The sequence below is a fragment of the Neoarius graeffei genome, chromosome 5 (genome assembly GCF_027579695.1).
Source record: "Neoarius graeffei isolate fNeoGra1 chromosome 5, fNeoGra1.pri, whole genome shotgun sequence".
Classification (NCBI taxonomy): Eukaryota; Metazoa; Chordata; class Actinopteri; order Siluriformes; family Ariidae; genus Neoarius; species Neoarius graeffei.
The window spans coordinates 100,761,983-100,780,692 of record NC_083573.1 but is presented as its reverse complement, the minus strand read 5'-3'; the positions used below and the strand labels follow the sequence as shown (position 1 = coordinate 100,780,692).

At 42.1% G+C, this 18,710-nt stretch overlaps 1 protein-coding gene across 1 annotated transcript in view; it reads right to left on the bottom strand.

Annotated features, from left to right (window-relative positions):
* Positions 1–18,710, bottom strand: part of LOC132887193 (NACHT, LRR and PYD domains-containing protein 12-like) — an 81,372-nt gene that overhangs the window by 8,487 nt on the left and 54,175 nt on the right. The window contains exons 10-12 of the mRNA XM_060922664.1: positions 13,993–14,166; positions 13,688–13,864; positions 8,190–8,363 (exon numbers count right to left, since the gene is read on the bottom strand). Coding sequence (XP_060778647.1) covers positions 8,190–8,363; positions 13,688–13,864; positions 13,993–14,166 — 525 coding nt within the window. The remainder of the gene's footprint in view (positions 1–8,189; positions 8,364–13,687; positions 13,865–13,992; positions 14,167–18,710) is intronic.

Below are 18,710 nucleotides of genomic sequence, written 5' to 3'. Positions count from 1 at the left end.
CTTTCATCTCAGAAATATTGCAAAGATAAGAAATTTAATGTCATTGCATGATGCAGAAAAACTAGTCCATGCTTTCGTTACCTCCAGGTTGGATTATTGTAATGCCTTACTGTCTGGATGTTCCAATAAGTGCATAAACAAGCTCCAGTTAGTTCAAAATGCAGCAGCAAGAGTCCTTACTAGAACTAGAAAATATGACCACATCACGCCTGTCTTATCCACACTGCATTGGCTCCCAATCAAATTTCGTATTGATTATAAAATACTACTATTGACCTTTAAAACACTAAATGGTCTCGCACCACAGTACCTGAGTGAACTTCTGCTCCTCTATGACCCGCCACGCCTACTTAGATCAAAAGGTGCAGGCTATCTGCTGGTACCTCGTATAGTGAAGGCCACATCAGGGGGCAGAGCCTTTTCTTACAAAGCCCCACAGTTATGGAACAGCCTTCCAAGTAATGTTCGGGAATCAGACACAGTCTCAGCATTTAAGTCTAGGCTGAAAACATATCTGTTTAGTCAAGCCTTTTGTTAATGGTGTTTATGAGGTAAAGGAGTAGATCTGGAGGGTCCTCAGACATAGAGTGTTTTGGTAAACTGGGATGTATGGATGCTGTCAGTCCCCACTCACTTGCTCACTCGAGTTTGTTGATGGTGTAGTGGCTGGCTGCTTTATATCCCGGGGCTCCCTCATGCCTGTGTTACCTTCTGGCTCTCTCCTTTTAGTTATGCTGTCATAGTTAGTTGCCGGAGTCCCTGCTTGTACTCGGTGCAATATGTATACTGCTCCTACTTATTCAGGTGACATTGGGCATACCTAACAACCTGTGTTTTCTCTCCCTCCCCCCACCCCAAATCTGTCCCTCTGAGTTACATGGAGTCAACAGGAAATCTTTTGGTGGAGAGGGTGGAGACCTCGACTGGCTATCGTAGCCTGCAGGGAATCGGCCGTCAGACATTCTGTCGCATGTCCCAGACCCGGTGAAATGTAACTGAATTGTCTTGGCCAGCCCCAAGGGTCCCATCTGCATCTCATCATTGCTGAGGAGTGTGCTCCCATCACCCAATCAAGCATCCAGCCAGAGCAGGTCATGATATTTTTTACCATATTAACATGCCATTGTTGTGTGTTATGCCTGATGTAAAGACTCTCGTCTCTGCGAGCCTACCACACAGATTTAATACTTGTCATTTTTAGGGCATACCTAACAACCTGTGTTTTCTTTCTCTCCCTCCCCCCCCCCCCCCCAATCTGTCCCTCTGAGTTACATGTTGATCCTGGGATTGAGATGCTGGCCTCTTCTGCCCCTCGGACCTGCTTGATCCATCCTGGTGCCCTGTGTTTGGTCGGAGTTTTATCGCACCGCTCCTGTGAAGGACGGCCCCATGAGGACAGTTGAGGGTTATACCTGTTAAAACTGTTAATATTATAGTCAGGCTGTCTGTTGTTGCCCAAATGAGGATGGGTTCCCTTTTGAGTCTGGTTCCTCTTGAGGTTTCTTCCTCATGTCGTCTGAGGGAGTTTTTCCTTGCCACCGTCGCCACAGGCTTGCTCAATGGGGATAGATTAGGGATAAAATTAGCTCATGTTTTAAGTCATTCAAATTCTGTAAAGCTGCTTTGCGACAATGTTTATTGTTAAAAGCGCTATACAAATAAACTTGATTTGATTTGATTTGATTTGATCGTTACCAGTGTATGCGGGTTAATAGTGCACTTTCCTCATCCAAGGCATGTGAAATGGGGGTGCCACAGGGGTCTATTTTGGGGCCATTGCTGTTTAGTATTTACATTAACGACCTCCCACTTGTATGTGACCGAGTTAATATTGTAATGTATGCAGATGATACTGTATTGTATGTGCATGGTAATAATGCATCTGAGGTTGCAACTATACTTTCAAATGAAATGAAAAGGGTTGTAGAATGGCTGCATAGCTCCTGTCTTGTCTTAAACACTGATAAAACGGTATCCATGTTCTTTACAAGCAAAACCAAAATCAGAAACTATCCTGAAATCACAATCAACGGGCAAGCCATAAAGAATGTAACTGAGTTTAAATACCTAGGCATCACTCTTGACCCAACTCTTAGTTTTAAATCTCATGGAAAAAAAACCTCAGTAACACACTGAAGTTCAATCTATCAAATTTCAGATACATACGCAGCTCTCTCACTTCTGATGCATCTAGTTTATACTTAAATGCAATGATTATGTCTCATTTTCTATACTGCATCACAAGTTGGTCACAAGCCTGCAAAACGGTATTAAGACCCCTCAGCTCAATTTACAAAAGTGCCATAAAGATCCATGCCAGGAGAAAACGTTCTTACCACCACTGTCTTGTGCTTCGTAAATATAACATACTGAGCCCTGAAAATCTAATTAGGCATGCAAATCTCTGCCTGCTTTTTAAAATTATACATAATGATGCACCACCACCTTTGAAACAATTTATTTCTTTATGCTCAGAGGTATCACCACGTACCACTAGATCAGTGTTGAGGGGGGAATGTAGTGTCCCACTACGAAAGACTGCATTTGGTAAATCATCTTTTTCTTCTGTAGCCACAAATCAGTGGAATAACCTCCCAACAGAATTAATATCCTGTACAAATTTTAAGTCTTTTTCACGTTTGACAAAGAAATGGATATTATCAACTCAATTATGCACACATGGATAGAAAAGGATAGGGCATTTTATTGAATGGTGTGTGTGTGATGGGGGGTGGGGGTATATGTGTATGGGGTGTATGCAGATCTTGCACTTTTTAGTGTGTTTGTGGGTGTGTGGGGATTGTGAGGGATGGGAGAGTCCTGTGTGTGTGTGGGGGGAATTTTTTTATATTTTATTTCTTTTTTTTTTTTAATTCTTATTTTATCTTATTATGCTTGCGTATGACTATTAGGTGTGGGAGGGTAAAACCTACTGAAATGTGAAGTTTTGGTGATTTGGAGAGCATGTCTTGCTCTCTCTCTCTCTCTCTCTCTCTCTCGAGGTTGGAGTGGTAAAACGTATACTCTATGTAAAGAGGGGGTAGTGGGATGGGATAATGCATATTTGCACTGGCTTGCACATTCCTTTGCACATTTCGTTTAACTTATGGTGTGTGTGTTTGTGAGTGCTTGCGTGTGTGATTGTGAAAAATGACACTGCTATGTATGCTTTATAAGGCTATCCACTTCTATTTTACTGGTCTAAATCACTACAAATTACTCTAATGACAGATTTGGTGACATTTCCTGTACATTTTATTTATCTTTTTTATTACATCCACCTGCCAAGGGACTACAGGCGGAAATTAGCATGTGCTGCTATAACCTGGTACAGACATCTGTCCTTACCACAAGGATAATGTTTAATTTGTACACTGTCCCTTTTAAAAATAAAATAAACTCTGAAACACAACCCATCTAACTTGAAGGAGTTGGAGCAGTTTTGGCTTGAGGAATGGGCAAAAATCCCAGTGGCTAGATGTGCTAAGCCAGTGTTTCTCAACCACTGGGCTGCAGCCCATGAGTGGACCGTGAAGCGCCAGCTAGTGGGCTGCGAATTTTTTTCCCCAAGTTTAAAGCCAAATACTAAATAGTTCAGGATGTCGTCGTGTCCCAAATTCAGTAGCTGGTTTGCTGTACACCTTTCAAGTAGAATAAATACATTTGTGGGTAAATTAAGAAGCATTTATTTTTGTCACATTACTACTTTACATTTAACTTGCGTGCACACACACACACACACACACACACACACACACACACACACACACACACACACAGAGAGAGAGAGCAGAATAAATAAATATGTTTGTGGGTAAATTATATGGATCTGTGATGCCTGCTGGAAGAGAAGAGCAGGGAGGTTTGAGAATCGAGCTGCTGTCATTTGTTTACACTCGATACTAAAACTTGTAGCGTCCTAGCAACCATCGCAAAGATGCCAACAAAAAGCCCAGAAATTTCTCCTTACCCGGGCAAAAACGAGACAGGATTTATCTTGCAGTGTCCTGATCCCCAGATCTTTAACTCAGCCACATATAAAAAGTTGTTCTCCTCCATCCTCTTCCAGGTTTTCATCTGTGTGTCTGTGTAGAACAGGGGTCCCCAACCTTTTCAGCCCCAAGGACCGGTTTGGTTCTCATTTTTTCCCCAGCGGACCGGGGGGGCACATATGTTCGCGTGCACATACTTTTACAAATGAGGATAGTCAGCAGGATACAATATGTGGGGGTGGGGGTATTTATTCACAAGTGACTAAGGTTGGTATGTTCCAATCATTGGGGGTCTTTGGGGGGGAGATACAGGCCCAAACCATGATACTACCACCACCATGTTTCACAGATGGGATAAGGTTCTTATGCTGGAATGCAGTGTTTTCCTTTCTCCAAACATAACGCTTCTCATTTAAAACAAAAAGTTCTATTTTGGTCTCATCCGTCCACAAAACATTTTTCCAATAGCCTTCTGGCTTGTCCATGTGATCTTTAGCAAACTGCAGACGAGCATCAACATTATCTTTGGAGAGCAGTGGCTTTCTCCTTGCAACCCTGTCATGCACATCATTGGTGTTCAGTGTTCTCCTGATGGTGGACTCATGAACATTAGCCAATGTGAGAAAGGCCTTCATTTGCTTAGAAGTTACCCTGGGGTCCTTTGTGACCTCGCTGACTATTACACGCCTTGCTCTTGGAGTGATCTTTGTTGGTTGACCACTCCTGGGGAGGGTAACAATGGTCTTGAATTTCCTCCATTTGTACATAATCTGCCTGACTGTGGATTGGTGGAGTCCAAACTCTTTAGAGATGGTTTTGTAACCTTTTCCAGCCTGATGAGCATCAACAATGCTTTTTCTGAGGTCCTCAGAAATCTCCTTTGTTCGTGCCATGATATACTTCCACAAACATGTGTTGTGAAGATCAGACTTTGATAGATCCCTGTTCTTTAAATAAAACAGGGTGCCCACTCACACCTGATTGTCGTCCCATTGATTGAAAATGCCTGACTCTAATTTCACCTTCAAATTAACTGCTAATCCTACAGGTTCACATATTTTTGCCACTCACAGATATGTAATATTGGATCATTTTCCTCAATAAATAAATGACCAAGTATAATATTTTTGTCTCATTTGTTTAACCAGGTTCTCTTTATCTACTTTTAGGACTTGTGTGAAAATCTGATGATGTTTTAAGTCATATTTATGCAGAAATATAGAAAATTCTAAAGGGTTCACAAACTTTCAAGCACCACTGTAACCATCCAAAGCTCGAAATAATTCTGCACCTGTGGTGTTTGTTGGGAGTGACAGTATACACAACAAATCCTCCTGCACATCCTCCTCAAAAATGTACCGCACAAAAACAAGCAGAATTGCCCGGTTTTCCACATCAGTGGACTCATCAACCTGAATCGCAAACGACGGTGACCCTCTTACCCTCTCCAACAACTGTGTCTCAATATCCTCCGCTATGTCATCAATCCGCCTATGGACAGTACTGGCTGAAAGAGGTACCGCGCCTATCTTTTTTGCTGCTGCCTCCCCAAAGACTTCATTGCACATGTCTTTTGCACATGGCAGAATTAGCTCTTCCCCAATAGTGAAAGGTTTCTTGCATTTAGCAATTCGATTAGCCACTAAGTATGAGGCTTTTAGCGCAGCCACATTCACAGATGCAGTTGTCTTGAGCACGAGTTTTTGTGAATCTTGTTCACGTTTTTTATGCTCAAAGAATTCAAGGGGTTTGTGTTTAAGTGTCGGATGTTTGGATTCTAGGTGTCGAATGAGCTTGGATGGCTTCATAGCCTCATTCGACAACTTATCGCCACATACCACACACAAGGGATTTGGTGCATGCGAGTCACTGGTCAGTGCAAACCCATATTTAAGATATGACTCGTCAGATTTGCGATTGAAAGATCCCTTCTTTTTCTTCGACGTTTCTGGTTCACCAGTATCATCAGTGGGCCTTTTTTCGCCCCTACCCACACCAAAGAAATTCGCTAATGACGTCTGCTTTTTGTTCATTTTAGCTAACGTGTAGCACTGACTGTACAGTACCGCTGACCATGAACTGAGCTGAACTGAGACTGCACTGCGGGTTAAGTAGCCTACGTTTTGAGGGGCGGGACAGACAGACAGTCATCATGATTGAAAAAAAAAAGCTGTTTAATATGCTGCTATGGGCCACCTATGCAATCTGTGCAGTCTCCACATAGACGTTTGACATCTAAACGGGTGCGATGAGCACATTTCTGTTTTTTTTTTTTGTGTCAAGGCCCGGTTTGGAATGTCCGCAGACCGGTGTTTGGGGACCGCCGGTGTAGAACGATGTCTGTCTGCAGCACCAGGGAGTCTGAAATGTCGGGGAACTCAATGGGTGGATAATTTTCCAACTCATAATGAATGAATGAATGAATGAATGAATGACTTTATTTAAAGACGATAAGTTGATCAGCGGAGCTGGCGGGGTCGTGTACAGATACAAATCATTACAAATACAAAAGACTAAAAATATACACAATCTTTAAAAAAAATCCTTAAAATCTGTTGATTATCTTCACATTAAGTTCATTAATATTATGCTTAACTATTGTCTTTGTGGCGGCACGGTGGTGTAGTGGTTAGCGCTGTCGCCTCACAGCAAGAAGGTCCTGGGTTCGAGCCCCGGGGCCGGCGAGGGCCTTTCTGTGTGGAGTTTGCATGTTCTCCCCGTGTCCGCGTGGGTTTCCTCCGGGTGCTCCGGTTTCCCCCACAGTCCAAAGACATGCAGGTTAGGTTAACTGGTGACTCTAAATTGACCGTAGGTGTGAATGTGAGTGTGAATGGTTGTCTGTGTCTGTGTCAGCCCTGTGATGACCTGGCGACTTGTCCAGGGTGTACCCCGCCTTTCGCCCATAGTCAGCTGGGATAGGCTCCAGCTTGCCTGTGACCCTGTAGAAGGATAAAGCGGCTAGAGATAATGTGATGTGAATGTGATATTGTCTTTGTATTTAGTTACGGCTACAAGAGGATCAAAATTTATTCTCTTAATATCAAATTTAGCGAGTAAACTTTTGTTTCACAAGAAAAATCCTTCTTTGTTAGTGTGTAAGGATTGAATCCCACTGAGTGGTTTCTATATCCACTTCTTGGGTTTAATAACTTGCTTGTTTGCTGAACGCAAACATGGCATTAAGTTCCTGTGTTAATGGACCAGACTCCACTTTTGGATCATTCATCCCTTTTGGCTGAGAATGCCCTGCATGCATGGTTTGGCTTCTGGCACATCCATATAGTTTTAAATACAACACCTACAATTAAAAACAGTTTTTATCGGATTTAATTAATTCCTGGGCTCCCATCTGTAACGGAGTGATGTTGCATCCCATGAATACAATTTACAATAGATTATTAGATTCTAATAGAATAGATGAGCCAAAATAATTGGGGATCTGTTTTAATGGGCCCCAAATGGGTACAAGTATGAATAGGTGGGCCTCGAAGCAGAAAAGGTTGAGAACCCCTGTGCTAAGCTAATCGAGACATTCCCTAAGAGACTTGCAGCTGGAATTGCAGCAAAAGGTGGCTCTACAAGGTACTGGCTTTGGGGGTTGAATACCTATGCCCACTCCAGATTGCTGGGTTTTTTTTGGGGGGGGGGGGGGGGGGGGGGATCATCATATTTTTTGTTTGTGTCACAATAAAACTATTTTCAGCTTTAAAGTGGTCGGCATGCTGTGTAAATCAAATGGTGCTAACTCTCCAAACATCCATTTTAATTCCAGCTTGTAATGTGACAAAACAGGACAAACTCCAAGGGGGTGAATACTTTTGCAAGACACTGTCCATGAGGGAGTTCTCTGATTGGTCAGGAGTTTGTGAGGGTGGGGTTTGATGGACACTTCTTATTGGGGTTGTTTTACTGCTGGAGGTCAAGATTTTGGGAAAAATATGATGTAATTATTTGAACTGAACACAAAGTTGTGTTGAGTTTCAAACAGATAGTAAAACAGTTGGTGTGTATCATTCTCTGCTCACACACACACCTCTGATTTCTGGGGGTTTGGAGTGGACCTGAGTACAGGTGGTGTGTTCACGTGTGTCAAAAGGTTGGTTTAATAACCTGTTAGTGTAACAAGTGAAACCATCTCCTGTAAAAGTACCAGAGGTTTGTTTCTGTGTGTGTGTGTGTGTGTGTGTGTGTGTGTACCTCAGTATCTCCAGTTTACAGTGTGGATTCTCCAGTCCAGCAGAGAGCAGCTTCACTCCTGAATCCTGCAGGTTATTGTTACTCAGGTCCAGTTCTCTCAGTCTGGAGGAGTTTGAGCTGAGAACTGAGGACAGAACTCTACAGCTTTCCTCTGTCAGATTACACCCCCACAGACTGGAAGAGAAATGATGAAATCTGTGAATATCTGATGGATAAATGCAGTGTGTTCCATCAGTTGTGAAATAAAGTGTCTCCCTGAACACAAGGTTCTGATGTCAGAATAAAAATATAAAATAAAGAGACTGTGTGTTTGTACTTGGACAGATCCACGTGTCTCAGCTCATATGAGACGATGGATTTAACTACAAGAAAGGGAAAGGGACGGATAGAGGTGGAGACACAAGATCTAAACAGCTAGAATTACAATTCACAAGTTTAATTTTTATTGATTGATGATATGGAATTAATGTAGAAAGTAAATCTGATTCTCATAGACACGTTTCAGTTTCTTATAGAATAATACATTACACTTTAAACAACACACATCCGTTTGTGTTTCTCAAACTTTTTCAGACCAAGGACTACTTTATTAATAAAAAAATTTACAACCACCAAACCCCCTAATTATCCCGAACAAAAAACAATGAGCCGACTTCAACAGGATATTACAAATTATACACTAATGAAATGACAGTTTTACAAATAGTATCGTCATCTCACTCATTGTTGTCCTTATCTTAATGGGAAGAATGGTGCTGCTTATTCTGATCCATCAGTGAAGCAATGTCTGGCTCCAAACTGGACAGTTTTAATCTCATATTGGGGGCCACATTGTTCCGGTTGCGCTGCTTTGTTTTCAGTCCAACCAGAGTGGAAAATCCAACTTCCCAGTTGTACATGGTTGAAAATGGCATTAAAGGTGTCATTGCATCGTTTTTTCATTAATTGTGCGGTGGTCTCTAGTATGAATGAATGCCCTGTGAGCCAGTTTTGGTGAAAAAAAATGCTGTGGTGCTTCTGTTTCAGGCTGTTCTAGTTTGGTGGAGGAGTGGGTGGGGAGAGAACGACAGGATTTCAGCTCTTACTCATGAATATTCATGCCATGTAAACATATCGCTTCTGATTGGCTAACAGCATTGTGACGCTCCCTCCAGTGGGTTATGGGCGAGACCATGACTACTAATTTTTGAAGTGACGCAAGTTCGTAGGGCTTTTTCTGATTTGCTCGTTTTTCCGTTTATTTTCTTTCATAGGCTAATACAGGGAATGGGGTAAGAAGAACATTTTCACGTGCAGCATGCATATGCAACTTGGAGTGACCTATGGTATTTCAAAAAGAGCAAGTATTAAACGGTTTGTCGTGGAATGACACCTTTAACAGTTTCAGAGCAGAGTCAGCCAGCTCAGGATGTTCAGGTTGGATGTGGACCTAAAAGTCTGTCAAGCATTTCTCTTTAAACGTCATCTTCAGTGTCCCATCTGATGCGACGTCCACAAGACCGTCAACCTCTCTTGGTGATAGCTTGGAACTGACGTGCTCAATGTGTTTTCTGTCTCCAAATGGATTTCTGATCCACTCAAAGCCCACATCTAATTCTGGGAAAGATCTCCACAATTCAGAGGTGGACAAAGAACCCAAGTTCATTACTCAAGTCAAAGTACAGATCCCACTGATCAAATGTTACTCCAATGCAAGTGAAAGTTGAACAGTCAAATTTTTACTTAAGTTAAAGTACTGAAGTACTTGATTTTAAAAATACTTCAGTATTTAAAATACATTTTCTGTCAACATATTGTTGTATTATTGCCACAACGCTTACAAAACCTAATGCCTCTGAAACAACCGACTGGATTTACTGACCAACTTGCAGAACCTGTAGAATAAACACCTGGTAGAATGTTACAAAATGAAACACAACTGAACTGAAAAAGAGCCGTTGCCATTTATTTATTTATTAATTAATTGTAACGCTCCTCCCCACCCCACAGAGCAGCATGGTCGTGTTCTGACCCAGCTCTGGCAGTGTGTGCACACATGTACCGTATGTGTATGTTAATCAGGAAGACAGTGGAATAGCTGTAAACGCAGCTTCCTCAGAAAATAAAAATGACGATCCAACCTGATTAAAACCCAGATCCACACCTCGAGCTTAATAACTGTCCAACAGCAACACTGCTTTAAGCAAGACAAAAAAATGCAAGACCATCATCTGCCATCAAAACAAAAAATTCCGAAAATTTGTTGTGACGGACGAGTAAAATACTGTCCATCTCACATGTTGCGCGCGCGTGTGTGTGTGTATACATGAGTAAGTGTATGTATTCATGCACATATGAATCTGCCTGTGGAATCATGGTGATTTAACAATAAGCTGGCTAGTCAGTGAAGCTCCACCTGACGCTAGCAAACTCTTTTCAAACTCAAAATCATATTGGGTCGCTAACATTACTAGAAAAGAAAGATTTGTACATTCTGTTTACTTGTACAAGATTATGCTAAAACATATTTCTGAAAGGACTTCAGATAAGTTAACGTTATTCATGTTAGCGTAACTCCATTTTTACATGCTGACTAACAGTGTCCAAGTTAACTAGCTGTGTGTAAATGTTAGCTGTGGGCAAGACTATGGCAACTTGGTGGGAAAATCCATAGAAAGTCATTTGAATAAGCAGACTGCAGAGATATTGCAACGTTATCGCTAGCTCTAAAGCACAGACAACTTTATGATAAGCTTTTTCTTGGAATAAAACGTTTACATACCTTAATATCCTTCCGCAGGTCAGACAGCAAGTTTTTGTCGGCTATGACGTGCTTCGTTTTAGGCAAACGGAGCAAACATTTAAAACGAAACCAATCGTTATTCCTTTCAGAAAACTGAAACATGGGTGACTTTGGGTAAGCTTTCTCTTGGAATAAAACTTTTACAAACCTCAATATGCTTCCGCGGATCGGACAACGAGTTTTTGTAGGCTGTGATTTACTCCATTTTAGGCAAAAAAATAAATAAATAAAATGAAATGAAACGACTCGTTATTCCTTTCAGAAAACTGAAACATGGGTGTGTGCATTCTCCAGAAGAACCGCCTCCTTCCATTCTGCTATCAACTGATCGTGTTAAATAATTCTGCGGAGAAATCACTGAACTTGATTTTATAGTCTGTGGACGTGACGTGACCCGAGTGATTACTGATCGGCTGTCTCAGGGTCACCGGCGAAAACAACATGTTTTAGAAAAGAAAAAACATGCTCATTCAAAGCTGCTTCAGAGTAACGAGTAACGAGGACCTTGATAGAAATATAGTGGAGTAAAAAGTACGATATTTGTCTTTCAAATGGAGTGAAGTTAAAGTCAGAAGTTGCCAAAAAAAAATACTCAAGTAAAGTGCGGATACTCAAAAAGTGTACTTAAGTACAGAACTCAAGTAAATGTACTTAATTTTTTGAATTTCCCTCCGGGGATTAATAAAGTAATTCCGATTCTGATTACTGTCCACCTCTGCCCAATTGTGAGTGAAGGCCGTGCAGATGTTCCTTAAAGGCTGCAACTGTGCTGCCATCCCGGACCTCCTCGGCAGTGAGAAGCAAATCTGCCAGCATAGGGAAACTATCGAATTCTTGGCGATCGAGACGGGCACACCACAATTCCATCTTGAGGCGTGCGGCTTTCATTTTGTCCTGGACAGTAAAGACTGTGATGGCTTTTCCTTGCAGCGCTAAATTCATGGTATTGAGAGTGCTGAACAGATCAGCAAGATAAACCAATTTTGCGAGCCATTGGAAATCCTGCATTCTGTCATACAGTTCATCAATTTGATGCAGGAATAACTTGACCTCATCACGCAGTTCAAATAGATGGGTGAGAACTTTCCCACGCAATAACCAGCGAACTTCAGTCTGAAAAAGAAGTTTCGTGTGCTCGCTTCCCATTTCTTCACACTGAGCTTTAAAAAGACGTGTGTTCAGTGCTTTGCTTTTACTCAGATTAACTATTTTCACAGACTCGTCCAGGACAGGTTTAAGACACTGGGGCATTTTTTCACTGCCAGTTGCTCTCTGTGAATGCAGCAGTGTGTTGCTGTGGCAGATGGTGCTACTGTGCAGACACGCGCAGCGAGGCCCTTGTATTCTGCCGTCATCACAGTCGCACCGTCTGTGCAAATGCCAACGCATCTTGTCCAGTCAGTGTTATTCTGCACAATGAAATCATTAAGTCAGTTAAAAAAAATCACTTCTTCTGTGGTGTTGGTCAGCAGGGAGTGACAAAAAAAGAAAATCATCATGCACAGCACCATCATATATACACCTTACAAACCACAGGAGATTTGCCTTGTTCTCAATATCAGTGGATTCGTCCATTTGCAGAGAGAAAAACTGACTTTGACATAAACGTGTCACCAGCTGCTCTTGGACATTTTCAGCCATGGATGTTCTGCGCTGCTGGACAGTGTCACTGGACAGAGGTACCCTGTTCATTTCATCGCTTGCTTTCCCCCCAAGCATCATGTTAGCCATAACCTTTGCAGCTGGCTGAACTAAAGTCTCGCCTATTGAATGAGGTTGGTCTGCTTTCGCGATCAGCAGGGAGACCCTGTATGAAGCTGCTGGAGCGTTCGCATTTTCAGGCACAAAAAACTGTGAGGCTCCCTTTCTCGTGTGATCCTGAAGCTCTTCACATTTTCTCTCAAAAATGCAGTCGGTTTGTTGACGTAATCCTTGTGTTTAGTTTCGAAGTGCCGCTTGAGCTTAGCAGGTTTCATTGCCTCGTTGGCCAATGTTTCGTAGCACAGAACACAATGTGGTTTCGGATCCTCCGTATTCCCAGTCCAAAAAAATCCAAATTTGATGGAGTCGCTGTGGTATTTTCCTTTCGCTTTAGCACTCGATTTTCCATGGTCATGTTGAGCTTCACTACTACTCTAAGGGAGCTCCTGCGGCAAACTATCCTGGGACTCCATATCAGTGCTCACTGAATCATCATGTCTTTGCACTTTGTCCTTGCTCGTGTCAGACGTTTCTTGTGCTTTTCTTTAGACTGACCCGCTCTTCAGCCACCGATCCGTTATCTTTTTGACAGTTTGATGCTGAGTCTAACTTGGTAACTCGTAGTTTCTCCGCATTCCACATTCCCATCACATTTAGAGGTGACGCTGATTATGAAAGTGTAACCGAAACTGACGGAGCTATAGGCAGTGTCACAAAACTGTTGGCCTGCTTAATGTCAGACAAATTGAAATAATAGGCGACTATTTGAATTTACAGAGGACTTTATTCAATATAGAAAACGACTCATCTGTGAGACTCAGAACTTTGCTTTTGGAGTCACATCGGCGATTTGAGAAACACTGATAAAACGTGATATTTTACAACATCAACTCGTGGAGCAGCAGGGGGGGTCGCTCATGGAGCACACTTTGAGAAACAGTGATTGAGTTCACTGTGGAGAAGATGGAACATGAAACGTGTGTGTGTGTGTGTGTGTGTAGAGTCAGTAACTCACTGTAGTGTCTCCAGTGTACAGTGTGGATCCTTCAGTAGATCAGAGAGCAGCTTCACTCCTGATTCTCCTGGATTATTCCAGTTCAGATTCAGTTCTCTCAGGTGTGATGAGGGATTTGACCTCAGAGCTGAAACCAGAGCAGCACAACCTTCACCTGTAATCCTGCATTTAGACAACCTGTAGAGAGAAACATCTCACAGTTACAGCGTAAATCACTCAGCTTTACTACACAACACACACAATCTTTATATACAGTACAATTACTCTGTGTGTGTGTGTGTGTGTGTGTGTGTGTGTGTGTGTACCTCAGTATCTCCAGTGTACAGTGTGGATTCTCCAGTCCAGCAGAGAGCAGCTTCACTCCTGAATCCTGCAGGTTATTGTTACTCAGGTTCAGTTCTCTCAGTCTGGAGGAGTTTGAGCTGAGAACTGAGGACAGAACTCTACAGCTTTCCTCTGTCAGATTACACCCACGCAGACTGGAAGAGAAATGATGAAATATCAGAACACTGATCTCAAACACACAAACACAGCCATAATCCAGCTAAACTTTAGCATGGAACAGAAATGTGGGTGTGTTTCTCTCACACACAGAAATCAGAGGACAGGACGCCACATCAGCACATTTACAGGAGCAGCGACGTCTTTCTGCACTCCACAATCTCTCAGCTACAATTTATTATCACACCATTAGCTCATGGACAGAACACACACGTGTGAGAGCGAGCAGCCGACAAACACTCCACTCTGACCTGTGTTCAAGTTTCTACAAACTAAACACACACACACTACTCTCTCTCTCCCTCTCTCACACACACACACACACACACACACACACACACACACACACACACACACACACACACACACACACAGTACTCTCTCTCTCTCAGACACGCACACACACAGTACTCTCTCTCACACACACACACACACACACACACACACACACACACACTGTTACTGTCATTAGGTTTGGTTAATTTCACATTGAACTGATTTTCCAGAGCACCAAACTGTTTGTACAGTGTCTTGCAAAAGTATTCACCCCCCTGCGTGTTTGTCCTGTTTTGTCGCATTACAAGCTGGAATTAAAATGGATTTTTGGAGGGTTAGCACCATTTGATTTACACAACATGCCAAACACTTTAAAGGTGCACATTGTTGGTTAATTAAGATGTAAAAACAGAAATCTGGAGTGTGCATATGTATTCATCCCCTTTAATATGAAACCCCTAAATAAGAGCTGCTCCAACCAATTCACTTCATAAGTCACATAATTAGTTGATTAAGCTCCACCTGTGTGCAATCTAAGTGTCACATGATCTGTCACATGATGTCTGTATAAGTCAACCTGTTCTGGAAGGACCCTGACTCTGCAACACTACTAAGCAAGCAACATGACAAGAGAAGGCCCCGCCCACCAAAAGGCCCCGCCCACCACAACTCACAGACCGGGCAAGGAGGGCATTAATCAGAGATGCAATAAAGACACCAAATATAACACTGAAGGAGCTGCAAAGATCCACAGTGGAGATGGGAGTATCTGTCCATAGGACCACTTTAAGCTGTACACTCCACAGAGCGGGGCTTTATGGAAGAGTGGCCAGAAAAAAGCCATTGCTGAAGAAAACCCATTTGGAGTTTGCCCAACAGCATGTGGCAGACTCCCCAAACACAAGGAAGATTCTCCAGTCAAATGAGACTAAAACTGAACTTTTTGGCCATCATGGGAAATGCCATGTGTGGTGCAAACCCAACACCCCGAGAAAACTATTCCTTCAGTGAAGCATGGTGGTGGCAGCATCATGCTGTGGGGATGTTCTTCATCCACAGGGACAGGAAAGCTGGTCAGGACTGAAGGAAAGATGGATGGCACTAAATACAGGGCAATTCTGGAGGAAAACCTGTTTGAGTTGGCCAGAGGTTTGAGACTGGGATGAAGGTTCACATTCCAGCAAGACAATGACCCTAAACATCCTGCTAAAGCTACACTGGAGTGATTTACAGGAAACACTTAAATGCCTTGGAATGGCCTAATTAAAGTCCAGACCTCAATCCAATTGAGAATCTGTGGCATAACATGAAGATTGCTGTACACCAACACAACCCATCTAACTTGAAGGAGTTAAAGCAGTTTTACCTTGAGGAATGGGCAAAAATCCCAGTGGCTAGATGCGCTAAGCCAGTGTTTCTCAACCACTGGGCTGCAGCCCATGAGTGGACCGTGAAGCGCCAGCTAGTGGGCCGTGCATTTTTTTTTGCCAAATACTAAATAGTTCAGGTAAATAGTAGTGTCCCAATTTCAGTAGCTGGTTTGCCGTACACTTTTCAAGTAGAATAAATACATTTGTGGGTAAATTAAGAAGCCTTTATTTTTGTCACATTACTACTCTACATTTAACTCGCGTGCATATATAGTGAGAACAGAATAAATAAATATGTTTGTGGGTAAATAATATGGATCTGTGATGCCTGCTGGAAGAGAAGAGCAGGGAGGTTTGAGAATCGAGAGGCTGTCATTTGTTTACACTCGATACTAAAGCTTGTAGCATCCTAGCAACCATCGCAAAGACTAGGCCTGTCGCAATATTCGATATACCGACTTATCGTACAGTAAATGAAAATGAATTCGGTAATTTTTTTTACTGGGATTTTGGCATTTATGCGCTGTACATCTACATAGGGAAGTTGCCAGAGTATTAGCTTGAACCACTGACTGAATAAAACACTGCGCTGTTTTCTGTCGTCTCGCGCAGCTCTCTGTCAGAGACGGGGCCTCCCAGCATGCAACAGTTATCCAGCCAGGGGATCCACTGAACGGGGAAAAGACAACACCACGGTGCTCCGTTGTACAGACCATAGGTGTAGAATTGGGTATGGATGGTATGGGCGTGTCCCTACCAATATTTCTGATTGAAGAAAAATAAAAATCCCGCTCCGTGCGCGGTACACAAAGGGTTACTGTAGGTTTCCACTGGGCGAAATGCCATGCCCAATTCACTCATGAATATTTGCTCTGGGGGCGTGGTCGTGAAAACAGCAAGCAGGTTCAGCTACCATGTCAATTAGCAAGTGCGGTTGCAGTGCAGTGACTGGCTGATAGCTAGCAAACTGTCCTTGAGGAACGTAACGTTAGATTAGCTTGGAAAATGAATCAATTAACAACAGTTCATATTCAGTGTGTAAAAATGACAACATACGAATATGACTGTTTTCTAAGTTTGTGTGGCATGTAAATAACAATCCGACTTGATACAGACAATAACTGGTGTTCATTAAGGTCACAAAGACATTATTAAATCATATCAGATTGTGCTAATGTTGGCAAATATTGCACCGAGTCTTGCTTGTGAAGTGCCTGTAAACTTTAGCAGCCCGCTAACCCTGAATCTGAAGCGCTTCAGTTAAGACCTGCAGAGCCCTGACCGAGTTCAGACAACATGACCCATGTAAACAACAACCTGATGGTGATGTGGACATTGTTCGAGGCCCAGACACCTTTTAATCAAATCGAACATTTTCACGTAATAAGCAGAACAGCCTCTGCCTTCTGGATCAGAAATTTTTGGTTACTCCGCCTCTCTTTTGAAAACGTCACATACCGAGTACTATTCCGCTGAACTGATTGGTTTTCGAGGCGGTTCATTTGAAAGCGGAGGCCAAAAACTTCTCTGTAGAACCCTGTCACTCCCTCCCTCCTCCCCTCTCTGCTCTGGGCTCAAGAAGACAACAAAAGGGCAATAATATAACAACAACCAATCAGAATTCAGATACAACAACCAATCAGAATTCAGATACATTCTGTTGCCAAGTAAAACTGTAACCTTTCAATGTGTCGAAAAAGTTCTCGAGCCCTCGTGCTGTTTTGCCGTTAGATCAATCACATATCAGCTTAAACTAGCATTCTAAAACTCGTTAAAGATCCCACAGAAGAGAGCCGACTCCCCCTGCCAGCCTCATGGAACGCAGTGTTTAAGGCTCCAGATGTGTTTTACTTCCATTTATGAGGGAAAGGAACATACACCCTCCCGACAGTCAAGACGTTATTCGCTTGTAAAACACATTTGCAAATTGGTAGAATGAGTTAATCATCACATGCAAGATTTGCAATTAATCAAATAAATGCATATTATTATTATTATTATTATTATTATTATTATTATTATTCATGAATTACTACAGTTCTGAACTTCAAATTTTAAAAGTCTGGCCTTTGGAGAGATGATGGAGACTCTTTTGGTGGAACACAACGGAGCAAAATATTGTGACCCTCTAATGTTGACCTGAAGTTGGCGCCACTGGGGGTTGGCACTGGGTTTATGTCCCCACCAATGTTAATACCAAACCTACGCCCTTGCCTACATGTTATCTCGTTCTAATTGTTGTTACTTTTATCCAAATGACAGCTGGCAATACATTGTTACTTTGCACTTTTTGTTTATCTGGGTACTAATCTTTGAGAAACTGGATTGGCAGAATGTTGCCTGTGAAGAAAAGAATGTCTTTTTATTACCCTGTGCCAAGTTAATATTCACTTAAGTGCAATTTGTAAGAGCCATAGATTGTATTTTATTTATTGTTTTTGTTGTGAGTGGTTTTGTTTGATTGTTGTTTTATTTCTTTAGGTTATTGATTTATATTTATATATTTTTAACATTCCACTGTTGAATTGAATAAGTTGACTTAATTAAAGTTTACTGTTCTTTGAAAGGGTGTATTTGCATGATCATTATTATTTTACTAGTGGCATAAAATTGTCTTGACAAGACGTCAACAATAATATCGTTTATCACAATAATTTCTGAGACAGTATATCGTCCAACAAAATTTGTTATCGTGACAGGCTTAAAAAAGACATGGACAAAAAGCCCAGAAATTCCTCCTTACCCGGGCAAAAACGATACAGGATTTATCTTGTAGTGTCCTGATCCCCAAATCTTTAACCCAGCCACATATAAAAAGTTGTTCTCCTCCATGATCTTCCAGGTTTTCATCTGTGTGTCCATGTAGAATGATGTCT